The sequence below is a fragment of the Microplitis demolitor genome, chromosome 3 (assembly GCF_026212275.2).
Source record: "Microplitis demolitor isolate Queensland-Clemson2020A chromosome 3, iyMicDemo2.1a, whole genome shotgun sequence".
Lineage (NCBI taxonomy): Eukaryota > Metazoa > Arthropoda > Insecta > Hymenoptera > Braconidae > Microplitis > Microplitis demolitor.
Window position 1 is genome coordinate 23229259 of NC_068547.1, and position 17032 is coordinate 23246290.

Here is a 17032-nt window from a genome sequence, read left to right on the forward strand (position 1 = left end):
GGCTGATGGACAGAGGATGAAATTGTTATTATTTGTTTAAAATAAATAAATCAATAATTTGTGATCTTTTTTATTTTTATTTATAATGATAAAGACAATTGACAAGATGATTAACAGCCTAATCGTCTTTCTTGGTATCTGTTTTTCCTCCGCGTATTCTTCCTGTACGACGAGCAGCAATAAGACCAACTTTACGACCGGCACTTGTTCCACGTTTGACTGTAGATGCTTTACCAATGTGCTGGTGATTACCTCCTCCGTGAGGATGCTCAACTGGGTTCATAGCAACACCACGAACCTGTAAATTTAAATTTAAATTCATTTTAGATCAGTTTCCATAAGAAAATATTTTAATTCAATAGATTTTTAGTTTTTAAATCAGTTAAAAAGTGTCCACATGAAATTCAGGTTTCAAATGTCAAAGCATCATCTAGATTAAGTATTTCGCGTCACTATTTCCAAAAAGACATACTTTTTTTTAATTTTTAACTACAAAACAATTTGCAGAATTTTTAAGTAAAAATTATCAGTAACTAAATTTTTACTGTTGTTAGTAAAAATTACACTTCACTTAAATGCTATGAAGTAGTATATTTTACAATGTATATGAGTAAAATTTATAAATTTACCACATGTTCTTGTAGTATCAAAATTTTTGGGTAATTTTTACTAAAAATTTCTCTGCGTGGTGATTAAAACCACAAGGTCATAGAACAATATTTTTTTTTGGATTGAATAACGTGATTTTTTGGTATGATCATCAAGAATAGTTGAGGGAAGTAGACAATTACCTTAGGCCAGCAGTTCCTCTTGGCCTTGTACTTGTGGTAAGCACGTCCAGCCTTCAATATCGGTTTGTCAATACGTCCACCACCAGCAACGATACCAACCATGGCTCTGTTGTTGGAGGGAATGACTTTCTTTGCCCCAGATGGCAATTTCACACGGGTCTTCTTGCTGTCAGGGTTGTGGGCAATTACTGTCGCGTAGTTACCGGATGCACGGGCAAGTCGGCCACGATCTCCGGTCTTTTCTTCGAGGTTACAGACGATGGTACCCTCAGGCATGGTGCCAACGGGCATTACGTTGCCAATCTGGAGGGTTGCTGCAGAGTTTCAATTAGCCACATTAATTAAATGCTACTTGAAATAATTAAATTACTGAATTTCAAACTACCTTTCTTTCCACAGTATAAGAATTGACCAGTGTACATTCCTTCTGGTGCAATGAACAATTCTTTTCTGGTCTTGAATTTGTACGGGTCTCTGAAGTGGACCCAAGCCAGTGGTGCGCCTCTACCAGGATCATGAAGAATTTCCTGATAAAATACAAATTATCTGTTAATAAATTAGCAATTTACCGATTGAAGAATCAGTAAAAATTAATTTGAACAATTGTCACATCAGAAAGAGCCTCTAAATGATCTTCAAAACCTTTCAGAGATAGGATAATAGAAATCATCATAAACAATTGTCTTGAAATTAATTTTTTAAATAAATATCAGTCAAAATACCTTTACGACACCCTTGATGTATCCATGTTTCTCTGAGTAATCAAGGGAACGGAGTTTAGGTGCACCCTTCCTCCTCTTGGTGTGGGATTTGAATACAGATCCCGCTCCTTTACGTTGAGCGCGAATTACTCGACCCATTGTTCAGATCTATAATTAAAAAAAATAAATAGATAAGTAAATCTTTAGTAAACTTGTACCTGGACAGAGTTGAAAAAGTTGCGTGACATTGGCACACATCTTGACAACGTGAAATTTATTGTAATTAACCTCAAAATTAAGTCGGATATCAAAAATCTACACAACTTTAAATAAATAAAATATTTTATAAAAATATTCAATATAATAAATAACTCGATAATTAATAAAACATGTAGACATAATTTTAAAATAAGAAAGAAATTGATCGCGTTATAAATAATGGATTTTAAAAAGCAATATGAGAAAACACGTACCAATGGAGCCGCTCACAAATAAAAAGAGTCAGAGAACGCGACCGCTGAAAGGGGGCGGTCTCTCGAAAAATATTACGACACCTGCGCCATCTTGCTGTAATAATTTTTGTTGGGTGAGTTGGTAAAGTTGGAAATTTTCTAGATAAAACAGCTGGGGCTGGATGACGAAATAATTTAATTTAATCGGTAGAGAGAGATGGTCATGCTGGATATGACGGCCAATACAAAACAGGTCTGCTGCTCCCGCATTCACTTGAAAGACGTCGACGAGTCTACACTTGCTGCTTATCAATAATTTTAATTCAAATAATTATTATTCAGTCAAGTGATCTGCAAACATCAACAAAATGGGCTTGGAAGATTACAAAGAACTGGTGGCGAATGTTGCTTCTGTTTGCACCATGGGACACATGCTCTCTGGAACGTAAGATTTTTGCTTTAAAAATTTAATTGTCTTACACTTAATTATATTTTTCAAATCATATCTAATTATCTAATCATGACAAGTCTACTGATATACAATCTGACGTTAATGTCCTTGAATAATTCGCATAACTTATTACCGGAAATAATCACTCTATACTTAAAATTAATTATTTATTCATACTCATATTAATATTGCCGATTAATTTATCAATTGAACTCCTGACCCCTGCACCCTATTAATTTGAATGAATGAACAATTAATATATATTTATTGCCTGCGCTGTCAAATTTATCAATAAATTTTTTTGCAGACTTGTGTGCAAAGACATCTACAAAAAAGGATCATCTGAGGGATTCGATGCCAAACCTTTCGTCGGTGGTATTGGAATGTAATTATAATTATATTGTAATTTAATATTACAATTACTTTAAGACATTGTTATTGTTACAATTATTTATTTATTTTTAGAGGAATGCTCATGTTTCAATACGCATTCATATTAAATGATCCGGCAATGATCAAGGTCAATATGTTTGGGTTGACTACAAGTATCCTCTACGTAACTGTCTTTTATCTTTATTCTCCAAACAAGGTAACTTAATTAATTAGTTGATAAGAAAATAAACTATAGCTGTAACTATTTGTTTATTATATTTAATTTTAATTTGTACTGATAATATTTTTATAGACCGCGATGATGAAATTAATAGCCAAGACATTGGGATTAGCGTCAATATTCTTAGCCTACGCTAAATTTGAAAACCCAGAGTACATTGAGTTTAGATACGGTCTGTTGACGACAGTATTATTGCTGATGCTCATTGGAACTCCGCTTATGAATCTCGTAAGCACAGATCTAATTACACGCCTTGATATTTATTTTTATTACTTTGTATTTTATATAATATTTTACTTTTGTTTCGTAGGGTCAAGTCATAAAGACCAAGAGCACTGAAATTCTTCCATTCCCGCTAATAGCCATGGGGACTGTCGTATCTTTCCTATGGTTACTTTATGGCATCATAATTGATAACGGTTTTATTGTCGTAAGTAACTAATTATGATGATGATAAGACAACAACAAATACGGCTGATGAAATTTGTTGCTCAATTACTGAGGTATTCAACTATCAGATAATAAATATTTATTTTTGACTTTACAGTTCCAAAACGTCGTCGGGTTGTTTTTATACATCGTCCAATTATCTTTGTTTGCTATCTATCCATCAAAGCCCAAGGAAGTAACTTCTAGCCATTCCAAAAAGGAATAGAATTATAAATTTTAAATACTTCTTTTCAAAGACATATTTTTAAAACTAAACTAGGTCAATTTGTACGTCTGCTACACGAGCTGGCCTCGGTTCAAGTTAACTAATAATTTTTTAAAATCTTGTAATGCAATAATGCACGAAGCTATTTTTTATAAAACAATTTATCAGATGTTATGTTAATCAAGTATATTTTTAACACAATACTAAAAATTTATCAGATATTTTTTATAGAAATAATTGTAAACATTTAAAAAGATCATAGATTATATTAATCGATTATATTTTTAACTGGTCTATATAATTATAATCAATGTAAACTAATTTGTTAATTTGTAATTAGATAAATTTTATTTTATTAAATCAAATATTTTAATGTTGTGATAGTGAATTTAAATTAACCGCTTAAATTTTACTTTATCTTTTTCAACAATTTATTTTTTATAAATAAATTTTTTTACTTGCAACAGTCGGTAACAACGTTCTCACATCATCCTCTGTACTTTTAAAAATAACATGATACAGTTTGTGGAATTTATTCTATAATGCATTTTTTTTTCTCCTCCACATGAGATTTGGCGGGTTTTTGTTCATCGTAAACAGCACAAATTAATAATTGACTATCAGACACTGATAGTACATAGAATACTTGCAAATTATTTCTCAAGACAATCATTTTATATTTTATAAAATATCATTATTTAAAAAAATCTAAACAATGACGAGTGGAAGACTTCATATTGGCGGCAAGCATGTAGCGGAGAATGTAAACAAGAGTGTGGTGATTGAAGGCTATCTAACCAAGGTATAATTAAATTACATATTATAAGTACTTAATTTCTACATATAATTAACAATATATAACTCTTATCATTCAGCTCAGTAGTGACGGAAAAAATGTCGAGATAACGACATTCGATGATACAAAAATAAATGTCGCTCTAAATGAGCCATACTCTGGTGAAGTTTCCGGTATTATGCAGATTTTTGGTAATGTTACATCTAAATCAACGATTGCTGCCGAGAGTTACTATCGATTTGCACCTGAAGAAGATGAAAATGCGTTCGGTATTATCACTTACTTATTTATTTATTTATTTACCCGCCAATTATTTATAATTTAAATTAATTAATCTAGATCCCAAAGATCACACGGATTTCATGACCGTATTGAAAGCTACAGACTTCCAAGATATTTTGGCAAAGTGTAATATCATAGAAGATGATGGACCAAGTGATAATGCCATGCAGACAGAAGAGTATTACTGATAAGATTTTTTCCACCAACTTTTTATTTTTTTTCATGCCCGCATTAATTATTAATTTTGTTCTCCTAAGATATTTATATTAATTAAAGTAATTTTAATATTAATAATAATAAAAATACTGATTGAAAAAAATGTACAATATATTTTTGGGAATGATAACATAAAAAATTTCAATACAAACTAAATTGCATGATTGTTAATTTACTAAAATACAAAATTTGTACATTGTTCATTTTAAAAAACTATAACTTATGTCGCGTTAACGAAAACATTAAAAGAGGCATCTAGAGAAAAGCAGCGACAGCTACAAGAGGTAACCGGACACTCTGTGTGCTGACGGAACCAGTGAGTAATATGGTCAGTGTGTCCGCCGTGTCTGCATGTCTGGCACCACGTGAACCAGCTTCCGAATTCCGTGAGTTTGCTGTCATCGTCGTTTCTTGATGAGATCCCAGCCAATGCCCGGATGCCACTGGGGGTGCCCATGTGCATCAGACAGATGTCACATCTCGGAAGTGGCTTGCGGCAGTTCGGACATGATGATATTTTTAATTGGTTTGAATTATTAACGAGTCTACTGAAGGGTCCACGTGTCCGACTAAGATTTTGCATGAATGCTGATATGCTTTTGCCGCAAAAGTTGCATGATATGAAGACTTGCTGAGGTGGTTTGTCGGTGGAGGGCAATCTCATTGCGATATCAAAGTGCGCGCGTTGGTTCCACATCTTCCAGGCATCCAACAACTCTCTGTAACTGTCTATCCAAACCTGGACTTGATTTTCCTGCCGGAATTTAACCGGTAATGCGCGAATAGCAATGAGACTACAGCTCTGCACATCACCAGTAATTTCTAGGTAACGGTTCAGCAGCTGAATGCCGTCAGATGTTGCTCCAGTAAGTAGGAAACCCGCCAAATCACCCTCTTCGCTCAATTTAACTGTTAACTTTTTCAAGTACTCACATAATTTACTGTCCGATAAAAACATCAAAGCAAACGCGACTCTGTCTTCAACAGCAACACCATTTTCATTAAGTACATTTTCATACGAGTCATTGTCAGCTGTTAGAAATGCAAAAGTTGCCCTAAGATAAGGATCTGACAATTGAGATCGTGATTTCAAACACAATTCTCGCCACATGCTATTTCTATCTTCTGAAAATCCTGACAGTGCCATTGCTACGATGTGTAAATTTGTAGCCATTGACATTTTGCTGGCACCGCGATTCAAAATATCAATGGCTTGTCTTAAAGATAAATTAAATACAGATATTGCTGTTGCACGTGCGTACTGTCCTTCTCGTTCAAGCCGCTCGAGAAATAAATTATTGTACGTAGCATTCGAGTCCTTGTCGAATCTCCAGCCGCAAAGCTGGAGGGCTTTGTCGCGATCAGTCGATCGATAAATTTTAGCAGTATGACTCGATCCAATATCAACCCACGGTCGATTTATTAACTCAGACTTCATAAATAATCCATTGCCGCCATTCTGACCGTCCAGTCTCAAGACTGTTCTTACTCCAGGATGATAATTGTAAATTGACGGAATTATTCCGTCTTCGACTAATGACCTACTTAAACATAACCACTGCCATAAATTTTTTAGCGTTTCGTTTTCTGCTACTTCACCATTCTGCGATAAATCAGGAAGTAATCCGTAATTAGCAAGAGCACGTCGCTTTGTAAGAATAGAAATGTCATCTAGAGATTTATATACATTATCACTGCTTGATATATATTTGAGAGCTTTGGTAGCATGATTCCACACCAAATGAGATCTTGTGGACCAGTTAACGGTGACTCTTTCGTAGACGGTGTAGTCGGTAATTCCTTGGGGAGATATCGTCAGTAGTCTATTGGCATGAGTAGGATGCCAGGAAAAACTGTTGATGCCCGTCCAATTGGTACCAGGTGTTGACCAAGGAGTTACCATCCGTTCTAAAGCTCCCGGCTCAGCATCTTCCCCACTTCCGACCCCGCTGTGCTGTATATCATGCAAATATAATACTGCTGAATCTTTCTGCAAAGATCCCAAGAGATTGTGTCGCGTTGGACACCACAGGACTTTGTTTATCTGCCGAGTCTGCGGCAACGTCAGCATCGGCTTCTCAAAGTAACGCGTGTCCCAGATGGTGATTTGATTGTCGACATGAGAAACCAGCTGACAAACATTATGTGGATTTACTGCCACACTGTAAACAGCCTTTGTAGCTGTGGTATTTACAGTTTTAGCAGAGTCGCGAAAGTCAATTATCTTTAATTGCTTATTATTTACGCCGGCAACCAGGCACCGCGTCTCATTGTTGAACCAAGAAAGTGAATGTGTTGTTTCAGATACTCCAGCCTCTGACAGCGGTCTTATTGAATCCGGTTGATTGACAGTGTGGTGATGGGCACGATCAGTTACCGAAGGAGATTTCAAAACATCCCACAGAAGAATTGAATGATCTGTACGATATTTATCAAGACCACAGACTATCAAATTTGGGTCTGCCGGATTCCATGCCACTGCGTTACATTGTCTCGCATGTTTCGGTGCTAAAAAATCCAACCAGAATTTAAATACCGGCACTATTTAAATATTTTATTTTATAAACTTACCCAATTCCTTTCCCGTTAAACTGAGGGAGTCGAAAGCCGTTGGCCCAAAAGTTGTCAACACTATTTTCCCATTAGCTTGACCCACTGCCAGCAAAATATCCGGTTCTGATTGCGGATAAATATCAACACACTTAACATAATGATGACTTGAATTTGTTGCCAGTAGCTGGGCTATCGTTGAGTCCGATATTTTAATACCTAGAAAAAAGTGGTAAATTTAAAAATAAATTTTTTTTTTTGACAGCTAGAAATTATTACATGATTGCTTATCATTGTCTTTAAACTCAGCAACTTCATAGAGACATATTTCCGTTCCCCAGGTGATAAATTTATTTGAATGAACTGGAGACCACTGGACTTCCAGCTTTGAGCTGTTCATCATTTCAAATTTAAATAAATTAATAATCAACGCGTGTTCTCTCCCGCAATTAATCGTTATTGTTTTTTTAAAAATTACACATGGAATGTAATATTGTTCGGCATTTTTTTTTTTTTTATTTACTCGAGTGCTTACACACACATATATATTTGTATTTATATATATTTACTGACGAAAGCGCTCCGTGAGTCATAGATCAGGCAGCGGCGAAACAGGGAACCAACCAATGACGGGTGGCCAGACTCGATTCTGTCCTGAGCCTGAGTCATACAAAAAGTTTATCGTGACTTTTTTACTGTTATTATATTTAATTTTATCAAGGTAATTGTTGCAAAGATAATAAAGTTATTGTTTATAAATAAGTGCCGTAATTTTGAAACAAACAATACCGCGAAAGTGTCCGCTGTCATTGTGTACTTGTTATTAATTTGTGGTAAAGGTTAAATTAAATACTAAATTTACTCGTACATCTCGGAAATTTATCCGACAACGCGGCACCGCCTTTTTATTATTCATTATATTTTTTTATTTTATTTCGTATTATTGTAGGTGCAAACTCTACGCCCTGAATATTTTCAAATTCCTGACACTCGTGTTCTTATTTTATTTTTTAAATTCATAAATTCTTGGTATTAATTAATCATCATCATCAACAATTAGCCTACTTTTATTAATCAAACAAATGAGAATTATTTAGAACGCGGTTAGTGTCAGTTTTATCCAACAATTCAAATAAAATTGACGCTGGAATTTAAAGAAATTATTTTATAATTTAACGCAAGTACTTTTTATTGGTATCTATTTTTTAAAAATGTAATTTTATATAAATTTACGTGGAATTAATTAATGATCTTAATTTTTTTCAAGTTATTAATGAAGCAGGCATTAGTTTTTAAATTACACGTAAAAAAATTAAACAATTAAATTGATAAGATTAAAAAATATGCATGTACTGATTTTCAAATTTTCTAAAAAATCATTTTTTAATTTTTTTGTTAAAGAAATGTTATTTTAAAATTTTAAAAATAATCAGATGTCCGCCAACTTAGCTGTCATTTTTTTAAAAATAATTTATCATTTTGAAAAAATTAAAAATTTGTTACATTAGATGTTGGCTCACTTTGCTATCATAATTAATTAAGTGAAGATTTCATAATTTTGTTTGTTTTAATAAATTCGTAAGTTAAATAAATGAAATTAAAAATAGAGAAACCGCTGAAGAAGTTTAAACAAAAAAATTTAAATTCATTGTGAAAGAAAAAAGTTAAGAACAATAAACAAGTAATCCTACATTATATGGCTTCTTGTTTATGTTGATTCATTCTTGGAGATAGTTCACATTGATTGTGAGACCCGTTATACATCCTCTTGTTTATTTGAATATTTCTTGATGACTTTCATTCTAGCGCGTGGGAAAATTTTTTTACCGTATAATTATAAATGGATATTAATATTATTAAGCATAATGGTAAAATTTATGATAAATATTTATATTAATGGTGATATATATTTTTTTAGCTGAAAAATGGCGAAAAAACCAGGAGCAGCCCAAGCTTTGCACAAGGTGATAATGGTTGGGAGTGGAGGTGTTGGTAAATCGGCTCTGACACTACAATTTATGTACGATGAGGTTTGTTGCTTTGTATACATATTATATTATATTTATATATTTTTATACATATATATATTTTTTTTACAATTTAAATGTCCGCTACTTTCATTATCATGGATAATTAGTAATATATGTATATTTTTTTTGATAAAGTTCGTAGAAGACTATGAGCCAACGAAAGCTGATTCATACAGAAAAAAAGTAGTGCTAGACGGCGAAGAAGTACAAATAGATATTTTAGATACAGCTGGTCAAGAAGACTATGCAGCAATCAGGGATAATTATTTTAGAAGTGGTGAGGGTTTCCTGTGTGTGTTTTCTATCACGGAGGATGACAGTTTTCAAGCTACTCAGGAGTTCAGGTATTTTATTTATCAAGTTATTCAAGCGAATTATTATTTTTGAATGTTCGATGTCATAAATGTCTTTTATTTTTTTGTAGAGAGCAAATTCTGAGAGTTAAAAACGACGAGAACATTCCTTTCTTATTGGTCGGCAACAAAAGTGATCTTCAGGAAAAAAGAAAAGTTAGTTTGGCTGAGGCTCAAGGAAGGTCTCAACAATGGGGTGTTCCTTACGTGGAAACGAGCGCTAAAACTAGAGAAAATGTTGACAAGGTAAGAAAATGATTTATTTGTTTGTTTATTTAAATAAATTAGCTGGTATTTTATTTGTTACCGCTGCTTAAGCATGGGTCTAAATAAATAATTTTATTTAGTTTTATTTATTGCTGTCACTGTGGTAGTTGTCTTAAGAATTAGCATCACTTGCACATTTTCCAGGTATTTTTTGACTTGATGCGTGAAATAAGATCACGTAAAATAGAAGACAAGTCGGCGAGTAATGGCCGCGGCAAGGATCGTGCCAAAAGGAAGAAAAAGAAGTGCATTATTCTATAGGTTCGCAGATATTTTTTTTTATTTTGCGCTTTTGTCATCTTGCTTTGCTTGATGTTTTTATCTTTTGCAAAATAATTACTGTGTGTTAATTTATTACCAAGATAATTATTTGAAAGTAAAACTCCCAATCAAAGCATTTTTTGTTTTTTAAAATAATAAATACAAAAAAAAAAAAAATTGAACTAAAGAAAGTAAAATATTTCAAACTTTTACCGCCAAAAAAATGCGCGGACTTTCAAATAATTAAAATTTAAAAAATTAACTAAATTTATTTATTTTCGCTTGAATGATAAAAAAATTTATTTCAGGTGTTTTTTGACTTGATGCGCGCAATAGCAGCGCGCAAAGCCCAAGAAAATAAAATCGAGGGTGCCGAGCGTAAAAACAACAAACGATGTTGTGTTATTCTCTAACGAAATGGAGGCAACTTTATAGTTTGTTTATGTTTAAAAACAAAAAAATACAAAGTAGGTTTAATAATTATTATTATAATTATTATGATTATTATTATATAAATATTATTATAGTGTAATGTACGTCCAACTAAATGCGTTTGTATAACATACCGGCGTTCTCAAACCCTTTACAGTGATAAAGCCTTGATACTATTTTACATCTATGACTGTATCTACAGTATACTCGAGGGACCTACGACACGACTTGATTCTGGATCAAATAAATCTTTAATACATATAAATATATGTTATATTATAATATATACAGTCGCTTATTGTTCTCTTACACGCCTTATAATACTACTCGTATTTGTATATTTTTGTTTTTACTTTTACTTATATATATTAATTAACATCCAATTGTATTTTGTCTTTAAATCACTTGGTTAAGATTTTAAATTAACACAGAGCACCGGTGCTTTGATTAATACGCGCATAAACAAATTTTTCATTGTTATTTTATAATATATTAATTTTAAATTTATGTTACGGCAACTCAATGACGTTTAATAAATAGCACAAATGATAATTAACGTCATTAAATATTTTCATTACAACTTTTAGTGCTGAAATTTAAAAAAACTAAATTATTTTTTATTATAATATACATATATTGTATTTAGATAATAATTATTATTATTTTGAGTATTTAATAATTTACTTTTATATGATAATTGAAAAGACAGTATATTTAATTATTTTCGTTAATAAATCTTGTTAATTAACAAGTTATGTAAATTAATATAATTTAAATAATAAATAAGTTATAAAAAAACTAGACATTTATTTTACCTTTTTAATTTCAGCACTTGACATGTAATGAAAAAAAAATAAAATGTCGAGATTGTAAGCCTATAAATTATTATTGCTATTTTTACACTCACTGCCACTTAATTTTTATGTTGCTTTGCTCTATCAATGAATTAATCATTGATTAATGTTAAAGATTAAAATACTTATCAGTTGATAATAATTAAATATAAATGAATACTTAACTGCAGCCATGACTGATTATTTTAACTGCAGTTATTTTTTAAAAATAACATTATTTCTGTGATTAACTTTTCCGTAAATGGACCGTTGAATTTAAATTTTTAAATATGAATACTAATAATTATTGTTAATAATAAATAGAAGATGCTCATAAGAATTGACTATTGAATATTAATTGATGAAATTTTTGGTTTTATATTTTTGTACTTTAGTAGTTAGTCGCGTCTTTTGAGTACTCTTGCAAAAAAAACTTAATAATCAAATTAATTGTATAATTTAAATAAAAAAAAGTTTTTATTGTCTAATAATTGGTGCAAAATAATAGTTCACTTTGTATAGCTGGCTAGCATTCTTCGGTATTTATATTAATATATAGATACATATATAATAGAGGTGTGCGAATTGTGTTCGAACCGAATCGACTTACAAATAATTCAAAGTTCGAATCAATTTGATACGAATAATTCGTAAATTCAAACTATTCCCACACTTCTTATATATATATATATATGTATATATATAATTATCCTACTCTTATAAAACTTAACAATAAAAAATGTTTTATGTATAAATGTAAACATCATGAAATAAAATAATAAAAAAAAATTTTTCTAACAATTTACAGTCGTCAAATATATTCACACATATGACCACATCCTGTTGGACACTGTCGATTATTTTGAAACCATTCTTTCATGTGTTTTATGTGCCCGCCGTGCGTGCACCCTTGGCACCAGGTATACAGTCCTCTGACCACCTGCAAATATTTGTTACAGTTGTTAATTAATGCTTTTTTTTTTCAAAACTACTGATTAGTTCCAATAAATAAAATACAATAAAACTACCTGATGGCAAATCGAGCAAAGAGACAGTTTAGTTTTGTTACATTGGTCGCAGAACCACGTGGTCGGTGGAAAAGCTTTCCCACATGAGGTACAACTCGCGTGGATTGTCGTTGACTGCTGGTTTAATTGAGATATTGATGGTATCCAAGCGTTTTGAATAATCTGAGCAATAAATAAAGTAATTAAAAATGTTAATTGGGTTTTATTGCAATTGATATTAATTTAAATACCTGAGTAGCGACGTCGTAGAGTTTGAACCTGCCTAGAAGATCAATGTACTCTAGAAGCCAGCTCTCCTGGATGGCTGTCGATATATTGAGACCTTTTCTGTTGGACCCCAGAGCCATTAATATTGAGACGGAGGTCTGGACATCGCGTATCGACACGTGGTGCATAAGAGCTTCCTCGACGAGAGGCGTGGGGTCGAAAAACTTTGGCTTGGGTACAGAGTTGACGATAAGGTGACAGGGTTGATCTTCAACAGTCACCGAACCCGAGTCGTCATTAATATCCGAGGGATTAGAGAATTGTTCGGGCGGCGGTGATCTGTCCTGTATCTCGTGTCTCAGCGGAAACGCTTCCTTAGGCAATGACCAGTCACTATCATTTATCGTATTATCAATATAGTCACCTGTATTATACTCCAAAGCAAGAGATTCAAACTCAAATTCACCAAAAATGAAATCGCTCTTAGGCTTACGTTTGTATCCATTCAGAGATTTTTTATATCCCGTAGAAATATTCGACAGAGGATTCAAATTTTCTGGCATTTCATCGGTCTCAGTCTCGTCGTCTCCACCACTGACGCCACCCAACCCGTCTCCCTGCAGTGACTTGACCTCATTCTCAATCACTGTGTTATTCTGCTCCGTTCCAGTCGCCTTGAGTGTCATCTGGGATATATTCAAAATTTCGTCTTTGTCAGGAATATTCTTGGGCATATTGTCCAGGGGATCAGCGTAAAAGGATTTAATTATTTTCCAAACATAGCAGATGTCGATGCGACCGCCATCTAAAGCAACTTTTGAATTGTGATCACAAATATCACTCAGTCTTCCGTTTAAAATATACCTTTTTGCGCAGTATACAAACCAATTAGACTCTTTAGAAGTATTGAGAGTAAATCTTTGGACAGTACTCAATGCCGAGCAAAAATTATCACTACTCGTCTGAGTTTTTCTCATCAAAGTTGTCAAATGTTTTAGTGTTGGAGGTGTGTTGGTATTGACTTTGCTGGCAAACCCAACTTCGCAGTGCGGATTTATGTCTAGTCCCTGAGGATTTGCCTGAGTTGCTGGACGACTTGCTTCCTGAAAAGCGTGATGGTACAGCGTACAGTCACGACTAGTTGATATAAATGAATGAGGATCTCCTCGCCAAGCGATACCAGTCGTCACGTCTTTGTGTTCATTGAAACTCGCAAATGGAATATAAGGTCTCCGAATGTCCCATACATTTATGCTGCTGTCAACAACCAGAGCACAGCTCGCAATGTGATACTTTCTCTGCGGTCTCCATTTAATTCTACCCACAGAAGCAATCGTATGAATGGTGTACTCACAAGTTGGCTTCAACGTCAAGTCCCAAATTTTGATAGTCTTGTCCCGGGAAGCGGTTGCCAGCCACTGGTTCTCCGGGTGCCAATCACACGCGAAAATGGGCCCACTGTGAGCTGTAAAATGTTGGAAATAACGATCCGGACGTCGCATATCCCACTGCTGCACATGTCCATTCTCAGACACGGCTGCGAATGTGTGCTGCTGGTGCGGAGAAAACTCAACGTCTCTCACAGACTCTGTGTTGCTGTAAAATGTCTTGGTAGCTTCTTTTATACGAATGTCGAAACACTTCATTGTACCATCCTGGGAGCCGGATATCAACCACATCGGCTCTGTTGTGTGGAAGCTCACCTTATTTACAGTTCTTTTGTGGTCAGTAAACACATGCTCCTGTTTGGAACGTGTCAATCTATTCAAATTCCACAGTACGACTGCTCCATTTGTTGCCGCGGTTGCTATCAAATGATCTAGACATTTGAATTAAATATTTTTAAGTATAAAAAAAAAAGATTAATTTCTTGATACTTAAAATACTTGTAAATATATATATTTATTTACCATCATTTAAATTCCACGTGACATCATTGCAGGAAAAATTTAAATTTAGATTTTTACCAACTCGTAAATTATAAATTTCTTCGAACTTGTCATCCAACACCGAGAAGATTTTAAAAACTGAAAATAATAAATTGTTATTTATAATTATTATATTAATTAAATAAATAATTAACTAAATACCATTTCGTCCAGCAATGACAACTTGTGAATGATCTTTATTGAGAGCTAATGCATTAGCTGGACTCTCTTGAGTTATCATCACAGTTTTTGGTGGCATTTTAAAATTTATATTTTAAAATATTTAAAACAAACTCAAAACTTCAATTATCCACATAATTAATTTAAAAGTTATTTAAACTAATTAGTAACCTCACTTTCGTATGTTTTGATCTAGTGTTTACATCCTACCAAATTACATGTGCAAAATGTATATAAATAAATATGCTGCTGATAAGTGCTGCCTCTTATATTTTGCTGTACTACATATTTTAAATTCTCCAAGTAAGCAAGAGAATACTTCGGATATTTTCGGTTTTTACTCCCGCTGTGTGTCTTCATGTATAAATTTCCACCACTTTTGACGCGCATGCGCAGGTTTGAATTAATCAGTAGTGGGAGCGATTTCCGAAGTTTATTCTCTTTCTGGGACGAGTTAACTAAATATTTACCTACAGTTAATTTATTATCAATTTATGTTGAGTTACTTTTGATTTTAATACGATTCCTGTCGTAGATCATGCGAATTTTATAAGCTGACCGTTTGAATTTTTCCAAGTGCATTTATTGGAGCAATTGGTGTTGATATTTGATAAAATATTTTCAAAATCATTGACAGTGTGATTTTAATTTTTGAATTTGAATTTAAATATGCAGAGTCCTAGATCTAATAGACTAAATAACATTGAAGCTGCTAATAAACTCAGACATGGGTCGCCAAAGTTCCAGCAAGTATTGCGACAGGTTAGTGTTGATGAATACGTATTGAGTTTGATGTCTGATGAATATTTAAATTATTTATTTTAAAAATCAGAGATGCAGGAAACAAATGCAAGAAAAACGTCATAAGTTATTCAACTCCAGAAGACTAGGTCTTGAAGAGGATGAATCTGTCAAGGATTCTCTTACTGAAATAGTCAGGCGGGAATTTAGCAGCATGTCATCGATGCTTGATGACAGCTCTGATTCACTTGCTGAATTAATGACATGGCCAGTTGATCAAGATGAGCTGATGAGTATTGAAGAAGAAATGCTTAAAGAAGAAGGTAAGATAATGATTATCACTATTTTGTGTCTTGTTTAATTGACTTAAGTATTGATGATCGATTTATTCTGGGTTGTAGAGCAATGGATTATGGAAGAGTTCCATCGTATGCATCAGTACGAAATGGATATGATGGAGACATACTTGGAAGAAATGATGAAGAATGAAATAATATGTCCGATTTGTGAAAAAGACATCATCACTGAGCAATGTGATCACTTCGTTTGTCCAACTTGCCAGCTCTGTTTGCCAGCAAAAGTTACCATGGAAAGTTTTTACCACAGTATTAAAAATCAGGTGGCTAATCATGGCGCGAATTGTAATTTCAAAGCTAGTTTCATGATTATTCCAGAAAATAACACGTCCAGTTTGTACTTGACCTGCGAAACTTGTTCATATTGGGGCCTTGTTTTCTAAATATTTATTGTCTATTTAATTTATTTATTTTTGGTATAAAAATTTTCATGATACCGAGTACTAATTTAATTTTTCTTACCAATATTCAAGTACTGGTTGATAATAATATTAAAATTGTAAATAAACAATAAGTTTTGTCATACTGCCAACTCTTCATTACGGCAAATGATTAATTTTAAAAGCAACTGATAAATTTGTTGTAAAATAAAAGTATATGGGATAAATAAATAAATTAGTTTTGTAAATATTCAATAATTTATTACATTGATTTTGCATGTAGTGTTTACAGTGTCCTGCACAAATGACATTTCAACAAAAAATATATATAGGATTTTTTATTACAGTAATTTTGCTTCTGAAACGGAGATTTCAATTTTTATTTTAATTTAATTTTTTTTTTTTTTTTTTTTTACACAAACAATCTGCGGACAAAACAAATTTATTCACTTTATCATGATAAATTTTATTGTTTCTTATTAAATATATCAATCTTTATTTTATATTTCACTTTATTCACATTTTTATT

At 32.8% G+C, this 17032-nt stretch overlaps 7 protein-coding genes across 15 annotated transcripts; 4 read left to right on the forward strand and 3 right to left on the reverse strand.

Annotated features, from left to right (window-relative positions):
* Positions 1-54: 54 nt before the first annotated feature.
* On the reverse strand, positions 55-2050 carry LOC103576504 (60S ribosomal protein L8). Of its 2 annotated transcripts, none has more exons than XM_053737613.1 (5): positions 1966-2050; positions 1514-1660; positions 1177-1318; positions 792-1105; positions 55-298 (listed from the first exon to the last, which is right to left on the reverse strand). In XM_053737613.1, the coding sequence occupies exons 2-5, from the start codon at positions 1649-1651 to the stop codon at positions 119-121; spliced, it is 774 nt and encodes a 257-aa protein (XP_053593588.1). In that variant the 5' UTR covers positions 1652-1660; positions 1966-2050; the 3' UTR covers positions 55-118. The 2 variants fall into 2 exon arrangements, with proteins under 2 accessions (XP_053593588.1, XP_053593589.1); XM_053737614.1 differs by lacking the exon at positions 1966-2050 and adding an exon at positions 1781-1856.
* A 114-nt stretch (positions 2051-2164) lies between these two features.
* LOC103576503 (sugar transporter SWEET1) lies at positions 2165-4198 on the forward strand. Its single transcript, XM_008556731.3, has 6 exons — positions 2165-2389; positions 2703-2780; positions 2861-2984; positions 3081-3236; positions 3319-3438; positions 3556-4198. The coding sequence occupies exons 1-6, from the start codon at positions 2313-2315 to the stop codon at positions 3661-3663; spliced, it is 663 nt and encodes a 220-aa protein (XP_008554953.1). The 5' UTR covers positions 2165-2312; the 3' UTR covers positions 3664-4198.
* A 26-nt stretch (positions 4199-4224) lies between these two features.
* LOC103576502 (uncharacterized) lies at positions 4225-5113 on the forward strand. The gene is made up of 3 exons (XM_008556730.3): positions 4225-4465; positions 4539-4728; positions 4799-5113. Exons 1-3 carry the CDS (start codon positions 4379-4381, stop codon positions 4927-4929), a joined length of 408 nt encoding a protein of 135 aa, XP_008554952.1. The 5' UTR covers positions 4225-4378; the 3' UTR covers positions 4930-5113.
* On the reverse strand, positions 5051-8022 carry LOC103576501 (GATOR complex protein MIOS-B). Its single transcript, XM_008556729.3, has 3 exons — positions 7787-8022; positions 7529-7726; positions 5051-7465 (listed from the first exon to the last, which is right to left on the reverse strand). Exons 1-3 carry the CDS (start codon positions 7908-7910, stop codon positions 5178-5180), a joined length of 2610 nt encoding a protein of 869 aa, XP_008554951.1. The 5' UTR covers positions 7911-8022; the 3' UTR covers positions 5051-5177.
* Positions 8023-8127: 105 nt separating this feature from the next.
* Positions 8128-12486, forward strand: LOC103576500 (ras-related protein Ral-a). 8 transcript variants are annotated; one of them, XM_053737615.1, is made up of 7 exons: positions 8135-8346; positions 8457-8684; positions 9426-9537; positions 9673-9881; positions 9962-10136; positions 10302-10418; positions 10727-10814. In XM_053737615.1, the coding sequence occupies exons 3-6, from the start codon at positions 9433-9435 to the stop codon at positions 10416-10418; spliced, it is 606 nt and encodes a 201-aa protein (XP_053593590.1). In that variant the 5' UTR covers positions 8135-8346; positions 8457-8684; positions 9426-9432; the 3' UTR covers positions 10727-10814. The 8 variants fall into 8 exon arrangements, 7 of the variants coding, with proteins under 7 accessions (XP_008554950.1, XP_008554945.1, XP_053593590.1 ...); XM_053737616.1 differs by having other exon boundaries at positions 8135-8340; positions 8457-8701; XM_008556725.2 differs by having other exon boundaries at positions 8135-8340.
* Positions 12487-12494: 8 nt separating this feature from the next.
* Positions 12495-15381, reverse strand: LOC103576498 (GATOR complex protein WDR24). The gene is made up of 5 exons (XM_008556722.3): positions 15009-15381; positions 14829-14945; positions 12942-14737; positions 12712-12873; positions 12495-12623 (listed from the first exon to the last, which is right to left on the reverse strand). The coding sequence occupies exons 1-5, from the start codon at positions 15103-15105 to the stop codon at positions 12495-12497; spliced, it is 2301 nt and encodes a 766-aa protein (XP_008554944.1). The 5' UTR covers positions 15106-15381.
* Positions 15382-15482: 101 nt separating this feature from the next.
* Positions 15483-16720, forward strand: LOC103576497 (uncharacterized). Its single transcript, XM_008556721.1, has 3 exons — positions 15483-15788; positions 15859-16090; positions 16169-16720. Exons 1-3 carry the CDS (start codon positions 15696-15698, stop codon positions 16504-16506), a joined length of 663 nt encoding a protein of 220 aa, XP_008554943.1. The 5' UTR covers positions 15483-15695; the 3' UTR covers positions 16507-16720.
* Positions 16721-17032: the final 312 nt, after the last annotated feature.